The following is a 17,532-nucleotide window of genomic DNA, read 5'->3' as shown; positions in this document are numbered from 1 at the left end:
AAACAAAAAGATCATGTCCATGCATTGTGACTTTTTCCAACAACAGAGGACAGCCATTTCCTGGTAAAGTCCTTATAATACCTTGAACAGAGTGGACATCCTGGTTTGAATTTAAACAAAAGCTTGGTGGCTAGCTGTTCCTTGGTGCACACTCCATGGCATTTTCTCAGCCTCTACCTATCCACTTTCCAACCAATCAGCACCCTCTTCCTATGTAATACAACTTGTTCCTTTGCATTTATTCTGATGAGTACAAAAGAAAAAGCTTTGACCGCATGTCTTTCTTTTCAGCTATACTCAAATATAGACATACAACAGTTTCATCATTAAACTTTAAATTTCCTTAGTGCATAATGTTGATGTGAACCTCAAATCCAAAATTAAAATCACAGTTGCAGTTTATAAATATAGAAATCTGGACCCATATGTACAAGTTGTCCCTTAACTCTGCAATTGTGCAACTGTGTATTACTACCAACTGCAAACCATGCTTAGCACACAAACTCAAAAAATATTAGATAGGTCAGGGAAAATGTATGGCTGTCCAAACATTTATTTACCAAGTCAAAAGCCATCAGCCTTCAATAACTATTTGAAGTTAAAAACAAGTAAAGATAATCTAGAGTCACTTTTATGGAAGCATTAATAACCTATTGTTCCATTTGTTGTCCACTGTGGCACCTTGGGTTTATATGTGTTGCATCTGACTCACCACTTGACTCAGTACAGCCTTTTCTAGTCAGTTTTCCAGTAAATTATGTAAATTTATCATTGCAGGATCAGGGGCACAATGGTCTATGGCATGTGCTGCTAATATCGCCTGGGGGAAATTTGGGCCAATAATTATTTCAAGGCACAGAATTTAAAAGCCAAAAGATAATGATGAGACCGTACGAAACATTACAGTATTGAGATTCTTATTATGGAAAAGATGGTGCGGCTTTAGAGTAGGCATGGGATTGGAGGAATAGGGGAATTTTTTGGGTAACTGTGATGTGGACTATTTCCTCGTGTGTGTTGCTTAAACACGGACATGGAGTTGGTTGGGCAAATAATCTGTTCCCATATTGTAATTTCTATCTATCCCTGCAAGTCATTCACTGAATTAAAGAACACAGAAGAGCATTGACATTTTCTCAATCCAGATCTTATTGATGTGTTAGTGATAACTGGACACCTATCAAATTTAATAGAATAGTAATGTACACAGCATTTATGAAATACTTTGAGCTATCCAGAATGAAGTGCAATATGAAATTCAGCAACATGTAGGTAATGTATGCAGGTTTGATTTGTATATTTAGTGAAAGTCTTTACTTTTTAGATCCCGTTAGATATGCATAAAGTGTTTTGCTCTACATTTTTACTCCTTGTAAAGTACTCCAGTGTTGCCAATTATTCATTCATCAATTCAACATGCTAGAACACCATGTGATTATACACTTAACTGCTCAAGGACACCAAACATCTTTTTCGGTTTACATTAAATTTAATTTATAATCACGTACATGTTGAGTGTCCCAACCAAATGTCACTACAGGCAGGTTGGAAAAAGTTGCATTTTGCTCTTACCTCTTCCTTGTCCTTCATCTGTGCCTCTAGTTCTTCTATTGTCCTGTTCAGTTCAGTTTTGTGTGTCTTAAGCACATTTGCCTGCCCACTCAGGCATTCAAGTTCAGAAACCTGAATATAGATCAAAATGAGAAAACACATTTTTCAGCGATTGTCATTCCAAATACGTCTTTAGCTGTATATTTAAAATATAAAATAATATACATTTTCTTCAGCTTATGGAATTCTCTTCCCCAGAAGCAGAAGCTGGGTCATTAAATATATTCAATGTGGAGTTACACAGATTTTAGGGAGTCCAGGGTTACAGGGGCCCACGGCCACAATCAGATCAGCCAGGATCTTGTTGAATTGTGGAGCCAGCTTGAGGGTCCGAATCCTAAGATCTCATCAATGGAATCTCAACATTTTGGACCAAAATTCTAATAAATCACAGAATTAGTGTGGACTTTATTTACTACTACCATTACTGCACAAAAGTAACACTTGACCATTTTGAAGGCATGCATAAAATAGAGCTTTGGGACCTCTGCATCTGGGTTTGTTGAAGGGAAATAAGTTAAAAGCCTGCTCATGCACATTTTTAAGCCAGATAACATGATTGTTCTCTACTCAAATTATACAAGCTTAATAATGGAGCAGATTCTTCTACCATTTACCATTGCAGTTTACTATTATTGAACACATTAGAACAAGTGAGTATTGTTCCTTCATTTCAGACGAACAGATGACTAGCTACATTTCACAAACTGGTTTTAACATTTTGGGTGCCTACGCCCTATTCTTTGTACTTGCAAAATGCTGGAAATTGCAGAGCAAGTGATCAACATCTGTAAAGGGGAAAGGCAGGTTTTGACATGTTCAGTGGGTTAACTGTGTTAAGGGTTACACATCCAAAATGTTAAAAGCAGTATTTTCCAATAAAAGTAATGACTGAAAGCAGTGTATATCCTGAACCTGGTTTTTATTTCACGTTTCCGGTCTTCCTCCCTCATTATCATACTTGGTCAATTATGTTTTTGGTAGTACACAAGAACTATGCCAGAGGAGGATTTGAATTGTACACACTCTGAAAACTGAATATAGGGATACATAGCTAACAGAGCACATTTTCTGCTCTGAATGCCAAACATCTTACAGTAATTGTGTGTTCTCCTTTGAGAGTAGAAGGGCTACGAGGAGATTTGATAGAGCGGTTCAAAACTATGAGGGCATTGGACAGAGTAGAGAGGGAGAAATTGCTCCTGCTCGTAAATGGATTGAGAACAAGAGGGCACAGATTTAAAGTGATTTGCAAAAGAAGCAAACGCAATGCAAGAAAAAAAAACAAAAAAAAAAACTTTCAAACAGCAGGTGGTTCAGGTCTGGCAGGTTCAATTGTGGTATTCAAGTGGACATTTGGATGATTATTTGAATAGAAACAATGTGAAAGGTTGCAGGGAAAAAGCAAAGAATGGCACTAAAATCATAACGCTCATTCGGAAAGCCGGTGCAAATATTATAGGCAGAATGGCCTCCTTCGGCAACACAACAATGTTGTGATAAAAGAACCAAAAATTGCAAATTAACTTCCCATTCACTGCATTGGAAAAAACCCACAAGGGGGCAGACTAACTAAATTGAAAACCAGACCTTATTACATTTTGTTTCCTTGGTAGTCTCCAGCAAATAGTTAACTCAGATCAACATAAAACTCTTTCTAATGACATTAACTATGCAATTTAATACCTGATGGTACGTAAACAGAGTATTGAATTTTAAATTCCTGCTTCCTGCAGCAGGAAGACATTTCTGCTCAAACACTTTGCCGATGTGTTTAACAAAGTTGAACAGCCAGCTCAGACTATGGCGTGAAGTAATCATTCCACATTTTTTAAAAACTAGAAGGAAATGGAGTTACTCATAACAAGATTTGTTCAGTGAAGTTCATAAACAATCCTCCAGGCACTTTTTCATGACATACTTGCTACTCTAATACTGCAATGGTCAGGATATATCAAATTCCACAATCTTCCAGAGTTCTTGACCCTGAACCTGATCTGGTCACAAGTTTGCATAATTCTTATATCTAATGCAATTAAAAGATTAAGTCCCTGCGATGCATATTTATAATAACGAATTCAAATTTGGAAACTAGGAACAAACTCTTCTAGTCAATATTTTTATTTTTAAAAAAACCTTTTCAGGATGTGGGCGGTTTATTGCACATCTATAATTGCCCTAGAGAAGGTGGTCGTGAGCTGCCTTCCTGACCCGCTGCAGTCAATGTGGTGTAGGCACATCCACAGCACTGTTAGGAATTAAGGGAGTTCCAGGACTTTGATCCAGTGACAGTGAAGAAACAGCAATATATTCTCACGTTAGGAGGTACTTGCAAGTAGTGGTGCTCCCTTGAATCTGACGCCCTGGTCCTTCTAGATGGTAGGGCTATAACTTTGGAAGGTGCAGCCCAAGGAACCTTGGTGAGTTCCTGCAGTGCATCTTATAGATGGTACACACAACTGCCACTGTTCATGGTGGTGATGGGGTAAATGTTGAAAGAGGTGGCTGGAGTGCCAATGAATGACTTTGTCTTGAATGGTTTTGAATTTCTGGAGAGTTGTTCGTGCTGCATTCATCCAGGCAAGTGCAGAGTATTCCATCGACTTGTACCTTGTAGATGGTGGCGATGCTTTGGGTAGTCAGATGAGATGAGATACTCGTCGCAGCCTCTGACCTGCTCTTGCAGCCACAGTATTTATATGGCTAGTCCAGTTCAGTTTCTGGTCAATGGTAACACCCAGATGTTACCTTAACACGGATTTGATTTGTTTTATTATTGTCACATGTATTAGTATACAGTGAAAAGTATTGTTTCTTGCATGCTGTGCAAACAATGCATACCGTACATAGGGAAGGAAGGAGAGACTGCAGAATATAAGGTTACAGTTATAGCAAGGTGTAGAGAAAAGATCAACTTAATACAAGGTAGGTCCATTCAAAAGTCTGATGGCAGCAGGAAAGAAGGAGGAGGGAAGAAGCTCTTATACAGTGAATGGTAGAATCCTCAAGAGCATTGATAGTCAGAGAGATCTTGGTGTACAGGTCCACAGGTCACTGAAAGGGGCAACACAGGTGGAGAAGGTAGTCAAGAAGGCATACGGCATGCTTGCCTTCATTGGCCGGGGCATTGAGTATAAGAATTGGCAAGTCATGTTGCAGCTGTATAGAACCTTAGTTAGGCTACACTTGGGAGTACAGTGTTCAATTCTGGTCGCCACACTACCAGAAGGATGTGGAGGCTTTAGAGAGGGTGCAGAAGATATTTACCAGAATGTTGCCTGGTATGGAGGGCATTAGCTATGAGGAGAGGTTGAATAAACTTGGTTTGTTCTCACTGGAACGAAGGAGGTTGAGGGGCGACCTGATAGAGGTCGACACGATTATGAGGGGCATAGACAAAGAGTGTATAGTCAGATACTTTTTCCCAGGATAGAGGGGTCAATTACTAGGGGGCATAGATTTAAGGTGCGAGGGGCAAGGTTTAGAGGAGATGTACGAGGCAAGTTTAAAAAAAAAAATAAAAAATCAACATTTTTTTTTATACACAAGAGGGTAGTGGCTGCCTGGAACGCGCTGCCGGAGGAGGTGTTGGAAGCAGGGACGATGGTGATGTTTAAGGGGCATCTTGACAAATACATGAATAGGATGGGAATAGAGGGATACGGGCCCGGGAAGTGTAGAAGATTTTAGTTTAGACAGGCAGTATGGTCGGCGCAGGCTTGGAGGGCCGAAGGGCCTGTTCCTGTGCTGTACTTTTCTTTGCCCTTGAGTCAGTTGGTACATGACCTCAAACTTTGGTATCTTTTTCCTGACGGAAGAAGGTGGAAGAGAGCATGTCCGGGGTGCGTGGGGTCCTTAATTAGCTGGCTGTCTTTATGAGGCAGCGGGAATTATAGTAAGAGTCAATGGATGGGAGGCTGGTTTGCATGATGCATTGAGCTGCATTCACAACCTTTTGTAGTTTCCTGCAGTCTTGGGCAGAGCAGGCTCCATACCAAGCTTTGATACAACCAGAAAGAATGATTTCTATGGTGCATCTGTAGAAGTTGGAGAGAGTCGTAGCTGACATGCCAAATTTCCTCAGTCTTCTGAGAAAGTAGAGTCGTTGGTGGGATTTCTCAACTATAGTGTCGGCATAAACTTGAAGCTCTCGACCCTGCACTGCACACTAAATGAGTCCCCAATAATGATTCTTGTATATTTGCGTAAACATTTATGTTGCATTTTATTATGCTTGCAGCTAATTTTTAGTTGCTGGTAAAAACAATTCATTCAGCACATGACCACAAAATATTTTGTCTGCAGCTGCACTTTGCAGGGGCCACAAATTTTAGGGATATTACAGTAGAGTTAGTCAATAGTCGAGCAGTTATCCCCTTTCAACATTCTCAAAAATGTGTGCACATTGCACTGGTTTGGCTTTGCCAAGTGTTTCAAAATAATTTGCATAAATGACGACCCCCCACATTCCTAATTAATAAAAGTTCACTTCTGTGCTGCTGTGAGGATGATCCCAATCCAAGTACTAACAGATAACATGCAACAGCTAGAAATTACTCGAACAAACCTGGAGCTAAATTCTCGTTGTAAGAAAGCAACTGACCTCCTCACAGCAGTACTGTGGACCGGCAACACAGCAGTACTGTAAGGGAAGCTAGCCTTGCATTTTCCTTTGCTGGAGTACCAATGCAAAACACCAGTTAGCTCCTGTCAAAAATCATGGGCACAGATTTTTATATATGCATCATTGTCAATGGAACTGATTTGTGTGCGACAGACACACCAAGATTTACATCTTAATGCAGTAAATTTTCATCAACTATCCATTAATTATTTTTAAAATGGTTAAGACTGTCAGACTCAGTTTCAAGTGACACAAAATTGTCCAATAACATCATCCTAACCTGAAATACAACTGTTTACTCATCACCTAGATTCCATGGATTTCCCTAAAAATGGTTGGGACCAATAAAGATCTGCAGTTGTTCTTTGTGGTCTACCAATTTCAATAACACAAGTCAGGGTCATCTACTAAAGCAATAAATCAACTAGCTGTACATTTAATCACACTGTATAGTCCCTCAAATAGGCACAGAAAAAAAATCTTAAATGCAGCATTCAACACAGAACTATGGAACTGTTTATTTCCTACTCAATTTTTTTTTGCAATATAATAATAGCTTATTGTCAAAAGTAGTCTTCAATTAAGTTACTGTGAAAAGCCCCTAGTCGCCACATTCCGGCGCCTGTTCGGGGAGGCTGGTACGGGAATTGAACCCACGCTGCTACCTTGTTCTGCATTACAAGTCAGCTATTTAGCCCAGTGTGCTAAGTCAGCCCATTCTACTCAGTGGGCGGAATTCTCACCCCCCACGTGGGAGAATCGCCGGGGCGCCGCGCGAGTCCCGCCACCCGCACGCGATTCTCCCCCCCCCCCCCCCAAACCAGCGCCGCGAGAATCACGCCTGGCCGCTCGGAGAATCGCCGCTTGCAAAAGGCGAGCAGTGATCCTCTGGCCCAGATGGGCCGAGTGGCCGCCCCAACACGACAGGTTCCTGCCGGCGCCGTCCACATCTGGTTGCTGCCGGCGGGAACTGCGTGGGAACTCTGGGAGGGGGGGGGGCTCCGATGGGGTCTGGCCCGCGATTGGTGCCCACCGATCGGCGGGCCGGCCTCTCTAAAGGAGGACCTCCTTTCCTCAGCCGCCCTGCAAGATCCATCCGCCATCTTCTTGCGGGGCGGCCTCTGGGAGGACGGCAACCGTGCTGCGCGGGTTGGCACCGGCCAACCCGCGCATGCGTGGGTGACATCATTTACACACCATCGGCCGCGTCATTGATACGGCGCTGCTTTTTACACGGCGCCAAGGCCCAGCGCGCATAAAAAACGCGACGCCGCTCCTAGCCCCTTGGGGGCGGGAGAATAGGGGGCTGGGAGCTGGCTCCAATGCCGGAGTGAAACACTCCGGTTTTCACTCCGGCGTCGGGACTTCGTCTCCATTTCGGAGAATCGCACCCAATATCTTCTACTAAGGAGAGGAGCTATCAACTTTTAAGTCAGATTCCCTTAGGGTAAAGAAATTTGGTTTGAGGACTATTCTAAAAGGGGTGCAACTATGTACAAATGTGACAAATTGAAGATGGTAACTGCTACTGAAAGTTACTTTTCCAGAATGCAAGTAGAACTAGAGGCAGAGCCATGATGTTATCACTGGATGAGTAATCCAAAGACCCAATGTAATGCTCTGATGGCTTGGGTTCAAATTCCAGCAGGGCAGATGGTCAAATTTGAATTAATTAAATATCTAATGATACCATGAAACCATTGTCAAAAAAACCCATCTGGTTCACTAATATCCTTAGCAGGAAATCTGCTGTCATTACTTGGTCTGACAATGTGGTTGACTCTTGAAATGGCCGCAAGCCACTCAGTTCAAGGGCAAATAGGGATGGGCAATAAATGCTGCGTCCCATGAATGAACAAAAAGTAACCTTAAATCTATATACAAGACCACCTCGAAACAAACAAATTCAGTGAAATATTCCAGTACATTTCAAGAGTAAGACAGTATATTAGGCAATAATCTATCAGTCACTATCATTATATTAGAACATAATGGATACAACTAGGACTCTTTATACAGTGCATCAATACATACGCGCTTGTGTAGTCGCTCGGCTTCATCCTGGTATGCAGTAAGCTGCTGTTTCCACTGTTTAACATTGGCAGTAGATTCCAGTAGTGCTGCTGTAAGTTTAGCATTGTTGGTTTTTAAGGTTGCCAATTCAGATTCCCAGTGCTTTCCTATTGTAGTACTATATATAAAATAAACACAACAGTACAGATTTTGTTACTGAGTTCTTAAAAAAAAAATCAGTCTATTTGCATCTGATATTCAAGATATCTACAGTAAATGGTAAATCAGATCATGTTTTCTCCAGTTTCCTCATGACCCCCTTCCAATCTTTCCTGAAGGGACCATCAAATGCTGACCACACAACATTCCTTTCTGGCTGCCATTTTACCCAGTATCTTCTCTGCTCTTCCATCAAATCCTCCCCTCACAAAAATTCACTGTTGCCTTCTCAGTCTTTGAAAGGTACTGCTGTACTGGCACCTTCACATGCCTTTCCAACATGCTTGAACACAATGGATTTTGAGCACACTGGTTACAGTTGTCATTATAGCCAAACTCCATTGTTCACATTCTGGCTATGTGCATTTCTTCCCTCCACCTGGTTTATCAATAGTAGCTTCAGCTGTTCAGCCTCCCTACGCCCCTTTATATCACTTTTAGGATACGCTTTAAAACCCAGTTCTGCAGGTAATTTATTTTCCCTCCCGACATGTCAAGAACTTATTTTGCATTGAAGAGCCTACATCAATGCAAGTTGCAATAGATAGTCTTTGAGTGAAAAAAGTGAAGAGTATTTGTGAATCCCCTGTACATTCCTGTACTGTTAATCAGCTGGTGTGCATAAACTTTAGCTTGCAAATCCATCTTGGTCATTAGCATTTCAATTGGGTCAGGTCAGAAAGACCAACTCCGGCAATCTGTCCACCTGCGACCAGAATTCAATGCTGGTTTAAAACAAAATATAGAACTAAGTAGGTCAGTTACCAAAGAAAAGCTACATGGTAATTGATTAATGAGCGTGGATTTTACATGACGAGGAGTCACCACAGACTTGGAAAGTAAAACTCGTAAGGTTTTAGACATATCGTATTAAATAAACTCGAACACAATATTGGTTTGATATTACTATTTCCAAAAATTGTTTCAATTACTTTATCATAGATAACTGTTGAAGTCAACCACCTCCACAGTACACCTTTTATGCTTAATTCCCAGAAATTGTCTTGGATATTTTTATAGCCACTCAATTCCAGAGATAATTGATGCAGGGGGACAAAGGAGTGAAGGAAGGCATTCATGATATTCGCAGTTAAATTCTTACTCCTTCTCCACAGCAATATTTCCTGATTCAAAAAAAAAAAGACTCAAAAATGTCACAATCAGACTTAAACACAGCTCTCTAACAGGCTGTAGGGGAGGCAGATCTGTTGCATTTCTCAACCTCAATATACAAATGTTTGAATAAATATGGGATTGGCTTTGCCTTTTTATAATTAATTTATGGGATGTGGCCATTCCTGGCTAAGCCAGCATTTATTGCTCATCCCGCCCTCACTGCCCTTGTGAAAGCGCTGCGCAGTGGAGAGTTGCCTTCTTGAACCACTGCAGCCCATGATATATAGGTACGCCCACAGTACTGTTGGGCAAGCAGTTTCACCATTTTGACCCAGCTGAATGGTGATACCATCTCAGGATGGTGTGGGTCTTCCTGCTCAGTGAATGTATGCCTGTTTATGAAGTACATTTCTGATATAATGCAGTCCCATTCACGACTGCGAAGTGTAGCACAATCAAAATAGTCAAGGAACAAAAGTGTCACCAGAATGTGCTTTGACAGCATCAGATTATGATCCAACATGGACATAAAACAGGTTTTGACTTCCTGTTCATAATCCTTCACCAAATCCAGGTGAAACGAAGGAAGCTCTTTATGCACAAAGTCATTCACCTGCAGATATCCAAAGACATTCCCTCTCAGAAGCTGAAATTTCTCAGATCTCTTCTAGCCCTGCAAGCCTACCTTCCAAAAACAAGTCTCTAAACCTCATTCCCTGAATTTTGAATCTAGGCCAAATGCACAAACCTACGATTCCTACTAATTGGCGCCAGAAGAGACAGTGCTTAATTTAAAATGCTGTCTAAATTGGTTCCAAATTCATAAAATGGCTATTACCACAGGGTTCGATGCAAATCTTGCTCGAGAGAATGGGAGAGGAGCAGTAACAAACGACCTCCAGTTCGATCCTATACAAGAAGCCTCCTCCATCCACCGGATCCTTAAACGATCACCGCATCTTATTATTGTTTGCTGCCCAGTAATAATACATTAGCAAGTACAAAACCACACACCCCCACCACCCCCGACTCTCTATCCCTGTATAAAAAAGGCCTACGCACCTCAAGGGTCTTGCCCACCCAAACAAAAAGTAATGATAACCTTAACAAAGAAAGCCTTATGGGGGACCTGTTCATCGACGGGACGTTTGCGAGCCTAGGGGCACTGGAGGAGAAGTTAGAGTTACCCCCGGGAAATGCCTTTAGATATATGCAGGTGAGGGCTTTTGTGAGGCGACAGGTGAGGGAATGCCCGTTGCTCCCGGCACAAGAAGTTCAAGATAGGGTGATCTCGGGTGTATGGGTCAGGGAGGGCAAGGTGTCGGAAATACACCAGGAGCTGAAAGAAGAGGGGGAAGCGCTGGTAGAAGAGTTGAAGGGTAAATGGGAGGAGGAGCTGGGGGAGGAGATCGAGGAAGGTCTGTGGGCTGATGCCCTAGGTAGGGTTAATTCCTCCTCCTCGTGTGCCAGGCTCAGCCTGATACAAATTTAAGATGGTCCACCTTCTGCACTGTAAATTCTATGAAATGTCCACAGAGCGCACTTGACGGAGGCGAGGTTGAGTAGGTTCTTTGGGGTGGAGGACAGATGTGGAAGGTGCTCAGGGAGCCCGACGAACCATGTCCATATGTTTTGGTCATGCCCGGCACTGGAGGGGTTCTGGAGAGGAGTGGCGGGAGCAATATTTCAGGTGGTGAAAGTCCGGGTCAAGCCAAGCTGGGGGCTAGCAATATTTGGAGTAGTGGACGAACCGGGAGTGCAGGAGGCGAAAGAGGCCGGCATTCTGGCCTTTGCGTCTCTAGTAGCCCGGCGAAGGATCTTGCCAATGTGGAAGGAGGCGAAGCCCCCCAGCCTGGAGGCCTGGATAAATGATATGGCTGGGTTCATAAAGTTGGAGAGGATTAAGTTCGCCTTGAGAGGGTCTGCGCAGGGGTTCTACAGGCAGTGGCAACCGTTGCGTTAGAGGAGGAAGGTCGGTCAGCAGCAGCAGCAACCTGGGGGGGGGGGGGGGGGGGGACTGCCTGGGAGGGAGGATGAGCAAGAGATAACATGAAGGGTTGGGGAAACTGGCACGAACGGGTGAGGGCCAGTGTACAAAGCTGTGTAAATATATCATTTTGCCACGTATATATTTTGCTCTGCGCGATTTCTCGTTATTGTGTTACGAGGGGGGGGGAGGTTATTGTTTGTAAGGGAGAAAAATAGTGTTAAAAAACTTTAATAAATATATATATTTTTAAAAACAAAGAAAGCCTTAAAAAAAAAAAAAAAAAGACTGATAGACACAAATAAAGACACCAATAAAAACCTTGGAAGAATATTCATATTCACCATCTGGACTCTTCCAGATCAAATATCAAAGGAAGGACATCCCACCTCTTCAAATCAAGCTTCACCTCATTAACCAGACTGGCTAAGTTGAGTTTATTGAGCAAGGCCCAATCATGAGCCACCTGAATTCCCAGATACTATAAACTAGTCCTGGCCAGATTGAAACAGTAACCTCCCCAGGGGGGGGGGGGGAAGAAGGAACCAAACTTCCTGCGCATCTCAATTATTGCCCCCCCCCCCCCAAACCCCACATTGGAGAACGGATCCATAATGTACAACAAATTGTCTGTGTAGAGGAGCACCCTCCACACCCTAACCCCTTCCCTTTAGAAAACGATTTAAGCGCAATGGCCAACTGCTCAATTGCTAAAGCAAATAGCAGCAGCCATAATGGACGCCGTTAATGTATCTACTTCCACAACCTCCCCTGGCAGCGCGTTCCAGGCAAATTGGACTATGGAGTTGTTGCCTGCAGCAAAAGGTCTCAAACACTTCATGGTCTTCTTTGGGGTAGAAACTAAACCCCACGAGTTCCTAATCTGAATCATCTCCCGGGAGGCAGCCCGCTGCCTCAGCTAGTGGGCTAACAAGCAGTTGGCCTACTCTTCAAATTTATAAAATGTCCCCCTCGTGCGATGTCGCCAGCGCCTTCTCCGTTGACAACAACTAATAAGTCCAAATGTAACTTCTTTCACTCTGTGAAAAGCTGCCTAGGGGCACTCGAGTATTAGTGGTCCACCTCCAGAATAGAGTCCACCAGTCTCTGCCTCGCCACATTTCCAGATTTATCCCTATATGACTTGTTTGAAATTCTCCCCCCCCCACTCCCCCAATAACTGCCTTCAATGCTTCCCAGAGCATGGAGGGCGAGACTTCCTGTTCTTATTTTATTAAGCTCCACATACTCCCCAATGGCAAAAGGGTATCCACGCGCAAAACTCCTTCTCTGCAAGTAACGCTGTTTCCAACCTCCACGGGAGTTGCTGAGAGTGGCCCAGCTCCAACAAGAGATCCACAGAAAGCGAGTATGATCTGATATTACTATCGCTGAATACCCCACCTCCATGACCTCAGGAATCAAAGACCTGCCCAACATAAAAAACTCAATCCGGGAGTAAACCCGATGGACATGGGAAGAGAAAGAAAAGTCATCACTCGATGTCTAAATCTCTATGGGTCTGCTCCCCCCTCATCTGTTTCATGAGCACCCATAGCTCCTTTGCCATCCACAATGGCGTGAAAGACTTGGCACTTGATCTGTGCAGCCTAGGGTCTAACACACAACTAAAATCCACCGCCAATATTAACTGATATGCATCGAGATCAGGAATTAAACCAGCACCCTCTGAATAAAATCAATGTCATCTCAATTCGGCACATAGATGTTAACTAAAGCCACCGGCTAATACCCCACTTACTATTACATATCTTGCTCCAGAGTCCGCCATAATGTTGCCTGCTGCAAAAGCTACCCTCTGATTAATCAGCACTGTGGCCCCCCGTGTCCTGGCATCAAAGCTAGAGTGAAACATTTGTCCAACTCCCATCGTTTCCACAGCTTTGTTTGATCCTCCAACTCTCAAATGGGCCTCCAGCTGCAAGACCATCTCCTAAACTTTTCAAATGGGCAAATACCTGCGCTCTTTTAACTGGTCCATTTAACCCGCAACTCTTCCCCCTCAGCTCCCCCGCCCCACTCCGCATCCAGACACCAAACAAATAAGCCACTGAGAACCAACCCCCCCCCCACCCACCCCACAGCGAAACAAACAAAACCCAAGCTAATTTCCTGAAGCAACAAATGAAACCCCCCCCCCCCCCCAATAGGTAACCAGCTGCGGCCATCTCTCTTGCTCCACTCCCATTAACGTGCTAGTCAAGTGATCCCACCTGGGATTTTTTTTTAAAACTTTCACACCATGTATCCATTACAGCCCTCTAGCCCATATCACACTTTAATAGCAAGCATTGTAGGAAGAAAACAGAAAACCACAACCCAATCCCACCCCCTTCGACAATTTCAATACAATAAACCCCCAAATACACCCAGAAACAACCCCCACCAGCAAACCCTATTACAATGTACCCTCCCCCACTTTATAACCTTCCATTAGACAACAACAACAAAAAAGTATTGTTTTGCAAATCCAAATATAGGAGAAATCAAACTGTCCAAATAACGAGGATCATAGTCCTCAAAGTCTTCAGTTCCCTCCCAATCCGTAACAAAGTAATTTGCTTCCTCCGGCACGCCAAAATAATTAGTCTCTGAAAGCAACACAAAGATGAGTCGAATACGCAATCCATGTTGCTTCTGTAGAGGGCCACCTTGGCCTTCAATGCCACACACCTTCTTGTATCTCTGAAATACTCAGATAGGATGGCTCTCCCATCTACATTCTGGAGTGTCCTTTACCCATCTCAGGACCTGCTCCTTCACCAGAATTCCCCCCCCCCCCCCAAACATCGTGGAAACATAGGCAGTGGTGCTTATACCTTCCAGGCCCTCCTGCAGTCCAATAATCCTCAAATTCTGATGCATGGAGCGGTTCTCCAGGTCACTGACTTTGGCCTTTTGCTCCGCCACCAGCAACACCTTATCTGCCTCCAGCCAGACAATCTGATCACAGTGATCATTAAGCGTCTCTTCCACCTTCTTAGTCATCATCCCCTGTACCTCCACCCGCTGATCCAACCTGTCCAAGGTCACACAAATGGGTCCCAGAGCCTCCACAATTGTCTTCAGCAACAGATTAGACCATAAGACCACAAGAGTAGGAGCAGAATTAGGCCACTCGGCCAATAAGTCTGCTCCACCGTTTAATCATGGTTGATATTTTTCTCAGCCACATTCTCCTGCCTTCTCCCCATAACCCCTGATCCCCTTATTAATCAAGAACCCATCTATCTCACCACTGAAGAAATTCCTCCTCATCTCAGTTTTAAAGGATCGTCCCTTTAGTCTGAGATGGTGTTCTCTGGTTCCAGTTTTGTGCGACTGCTCACCTCATAGCTGCTACTGGAAGTCCTGGATAGCTTTTTTGAAGGACTGACACATGGGCCAAATAGCCTTCTTCTGTGCCATATCATTGTAGGATTCGAAAACATTTCCAAGCATGTTTTGGTTTGGGTTGGGTTTATGCCAGTAGGTGGTTCATGACTGATTATTTTGTCTAGATAGGAAATTTAATACGGAGCAGATCCACAGACTTGGCTGAACAGATATTGGTCATTTCAACCAAGCGTACATTTTACGTGTGACAGATATGATATGATGCGAATGGAGCTAAAGGTGATAGAAATTTGGAAAACAAAATTAAGGGCCATAAAGCCTCCTGCTGGCTGTTCAAAACACAGATCAATCACTGTAGATGCTTTATTTCAATCAATTAAGAAACAGCTTGGTCCACAGTTGGATATGACCATCTACACTAACAAGTTATTGTGGGAAGTTTTTAAAAAAAAATTTAGAGTACCCAATTATATATTTTTTCCAATTGAGGGGCAATGTAGCGTGGCCAATCCACCTAACCTGCACATCTTGGAGTTGTGGGGGAGAAACCCACGCAGACATGGGGAGAATGTGCAAACTCCACACGGACAGTGACCCAGGGCCAGGATTCGAACCCGGGTCCTCAGCGCTACAGCCCCAGTGCTATCCACTGCGCCACATGCCACCTGTTATTGTGGAAAGTTAACCCAAGGTAATAAGGATCCATCTTTGGATGGATGAGTTATATGACAGCCACAAGTTCGAATTAATGGCTCTTAAACTTCCAGGATTTGATAATTCAAGAAGTTTGTGATCCTATTACACAATTTATGATATGGATAAATTGAAAGCTTGGGGATAGTTCACGTTTTGCATATAGTTTTTTCCTGCCTGACAACTACAAACTGATTCCTTGCTTTACCCAGCTCATCTGAAACATTCCTGACTGCACTATCTTTGCTAAACTCAAATGGAAGCCACACCTTTTCTTTCATCAAAGGTTGCCTCCAAATTGCTTGGCTCATCAAGCACTTTTTTCTCAAGCTTTATAAAGTTGTTGAAAGTTCTCAGTCAGTAGTGTTCAGTCAGTCAATCTAAGACTTACTGCTCCCATTTTTGAAAAGCCTCTTCCGAAAACATTTTAGAACAGTACAAATGAAAATCTCAGCATGCAAATAGGCAGCTTATTATATTGGGCAGGTGGAGGTCTTTCTCTCATCAGCTTTCCTCTTATTCCTCTGAACTCCAAATACATTACCCAACATGACTAAAATCATGGTGCACTTGCTCAACTTGAACTCCTTGCAGTCCTCAAGTCTCCTTTGCCCTGCAATCATCAGTCCTTAAAAAGACAAACTCAGCAAGTATGTAATTTAAAAAAAATAATCAACCTTGGCAATGGACTCCATTACAGGAACTGGCTTGGTTTTAAATGGAGAAACCAAAGCATTGTCCCAGTGGCCTAATGTAAAACATTAAACTCCAGCAAAAGAAACATTATGTAGTTTTAAGCAGCAAGAGATTTTATGTAACAGCGACTCCAATGTGGAAGAATGTAAAACAGCAATCACCACTGACCTAACAAAAACTTCACATATCATATGCTTACCTGTGAGTAAAAGGTAGAGAACTCTGGTTAATTTCAGCTCGTGCATCAGAATCTTGCACCACATCCTGAATAGATCTTTCATCATCTGTCCCATTGATGCTCTCTGGTGTCAGAGGCGACTGCAGGTCACCGCCTGCAGACTCCTGTGAAACAAAAATATAAAATCTTTCATTCTGGAAAAGAGTCCTTACTTGGGATATTGGCAGAAAATAATCGAATGTAACGCTTTCAAATTCACCCCAGTGAATTCACCTCTAGAACTGGGTTTGCAGCTATTATTTGCCTTATTCTGTGCCCTTCTCGCCCCAGAATCTGCAATCCCATCTCTTCTGCTCCCTTCCCCCTTCCCCCTTCACACACACACACACACAAAAAAATCCCCCCCCCCCCCCACACAAACAAAAATGGAGTTTTGCTCAGAGGACGGTTTCGGACCCGACTCAAATTTGTAGTACGGACAGTTCTACCCACAACACAAATCACAGTATCAGATGATCTCTAACTAGTGCAGCCCTGCAATTTAGGATAAGTAGGTGAGCTATCCAGCTTATAAAGGCAAACATTTTTTTTCATTTGCAAAAATAGTTCTCACCTTGAAAATAGCTTATTGAATATGTAGTCCTCATACTTACAGGGATTGAGTTAGGAATTTTAGACATCTCACTTCAGAGTTACAGAAATAGTGGGCGCGATTCTCTGGCCTTGTAACATTTTTGATCAAGTTAGAAGAGGCCGGTGAATAGCGGGAGGTGCCAAAAACGGGAACCACACCTGGCGCCAAACAGTTTGCGATGCAACCGGCCCGCTCGCTGACGCGAAATCAGGATCTCGCTGCAGCATGGCGAGAAACCAATTATCACCACTTAAGCCCCATTTCCACACAATTAACGAGAGTCACCCATTATCCAATGGCCTCCAGTCATTCAGCGGCTTTCCCAGCAAGTGGTCACGCTGGTGCCGATTAGTACTCCTTTGAAAAACGTGAACCTGGCGGAAGGGCTTCTGTGGGGATCAGAG

The 17,532-nt window shown here is 43.3% G+C and overlaps 1 protein-coding gene across 1 annotated transcript in view; it reads right to left on the bottom strand.

Annotated features, from left to right (window-relative positions):
- Positions 1 to 1,572: 1,572 nt before the first annotated feature.
- LOC140407362 (homer protein homolog 1-like) overlaps positions 1,573 to 17,532 on the bottom strand; it is a gene marked incomplete at both ends in the record, with an annotated part of 39,816 nt that continues 23,856 nt past the window's right edge. The window contains 3 exons of the mRNA XM_072494914.1: positions 1,573 to 1,683; positions 8,270 to 8,426; positions 16,516 to 16,658. Coding sequence (XP_072351015.1) covers positions 1,573 to 1,683; positions 8,270 to 8,426; positions 16,516 to 16,658 — 411 coding nt within the window. The remainder of the gene's footprint in view (positions 1,684 to 8,269; positions 8,427 to 16,515; positions 16,659 to 17,532) is intronic.

The sequence above is a fragment of the Scyliorhinus torazame genome, unplaced genomic scaffold, assembly GCF_047496885.1.
Source record: "Scyliorhinus torazame isolate Kashiwa2021f unplaced genomic scaffold, sScyTor2.1 scaffold_1497, whole genome shotgun sequence".
Taxonomy (NCBI): Eukaryota; Metazoa; Chordata; class Chondrichthyes; order Carcharhiniformes; family Scyliorhinidae; genus Scyliorhinus; species Scyliorhinus torazame.
Note: the sequence above shows the minus strand (reverse complement) of the source record. Positions and strands in the feature narration are given on the sequence as shown.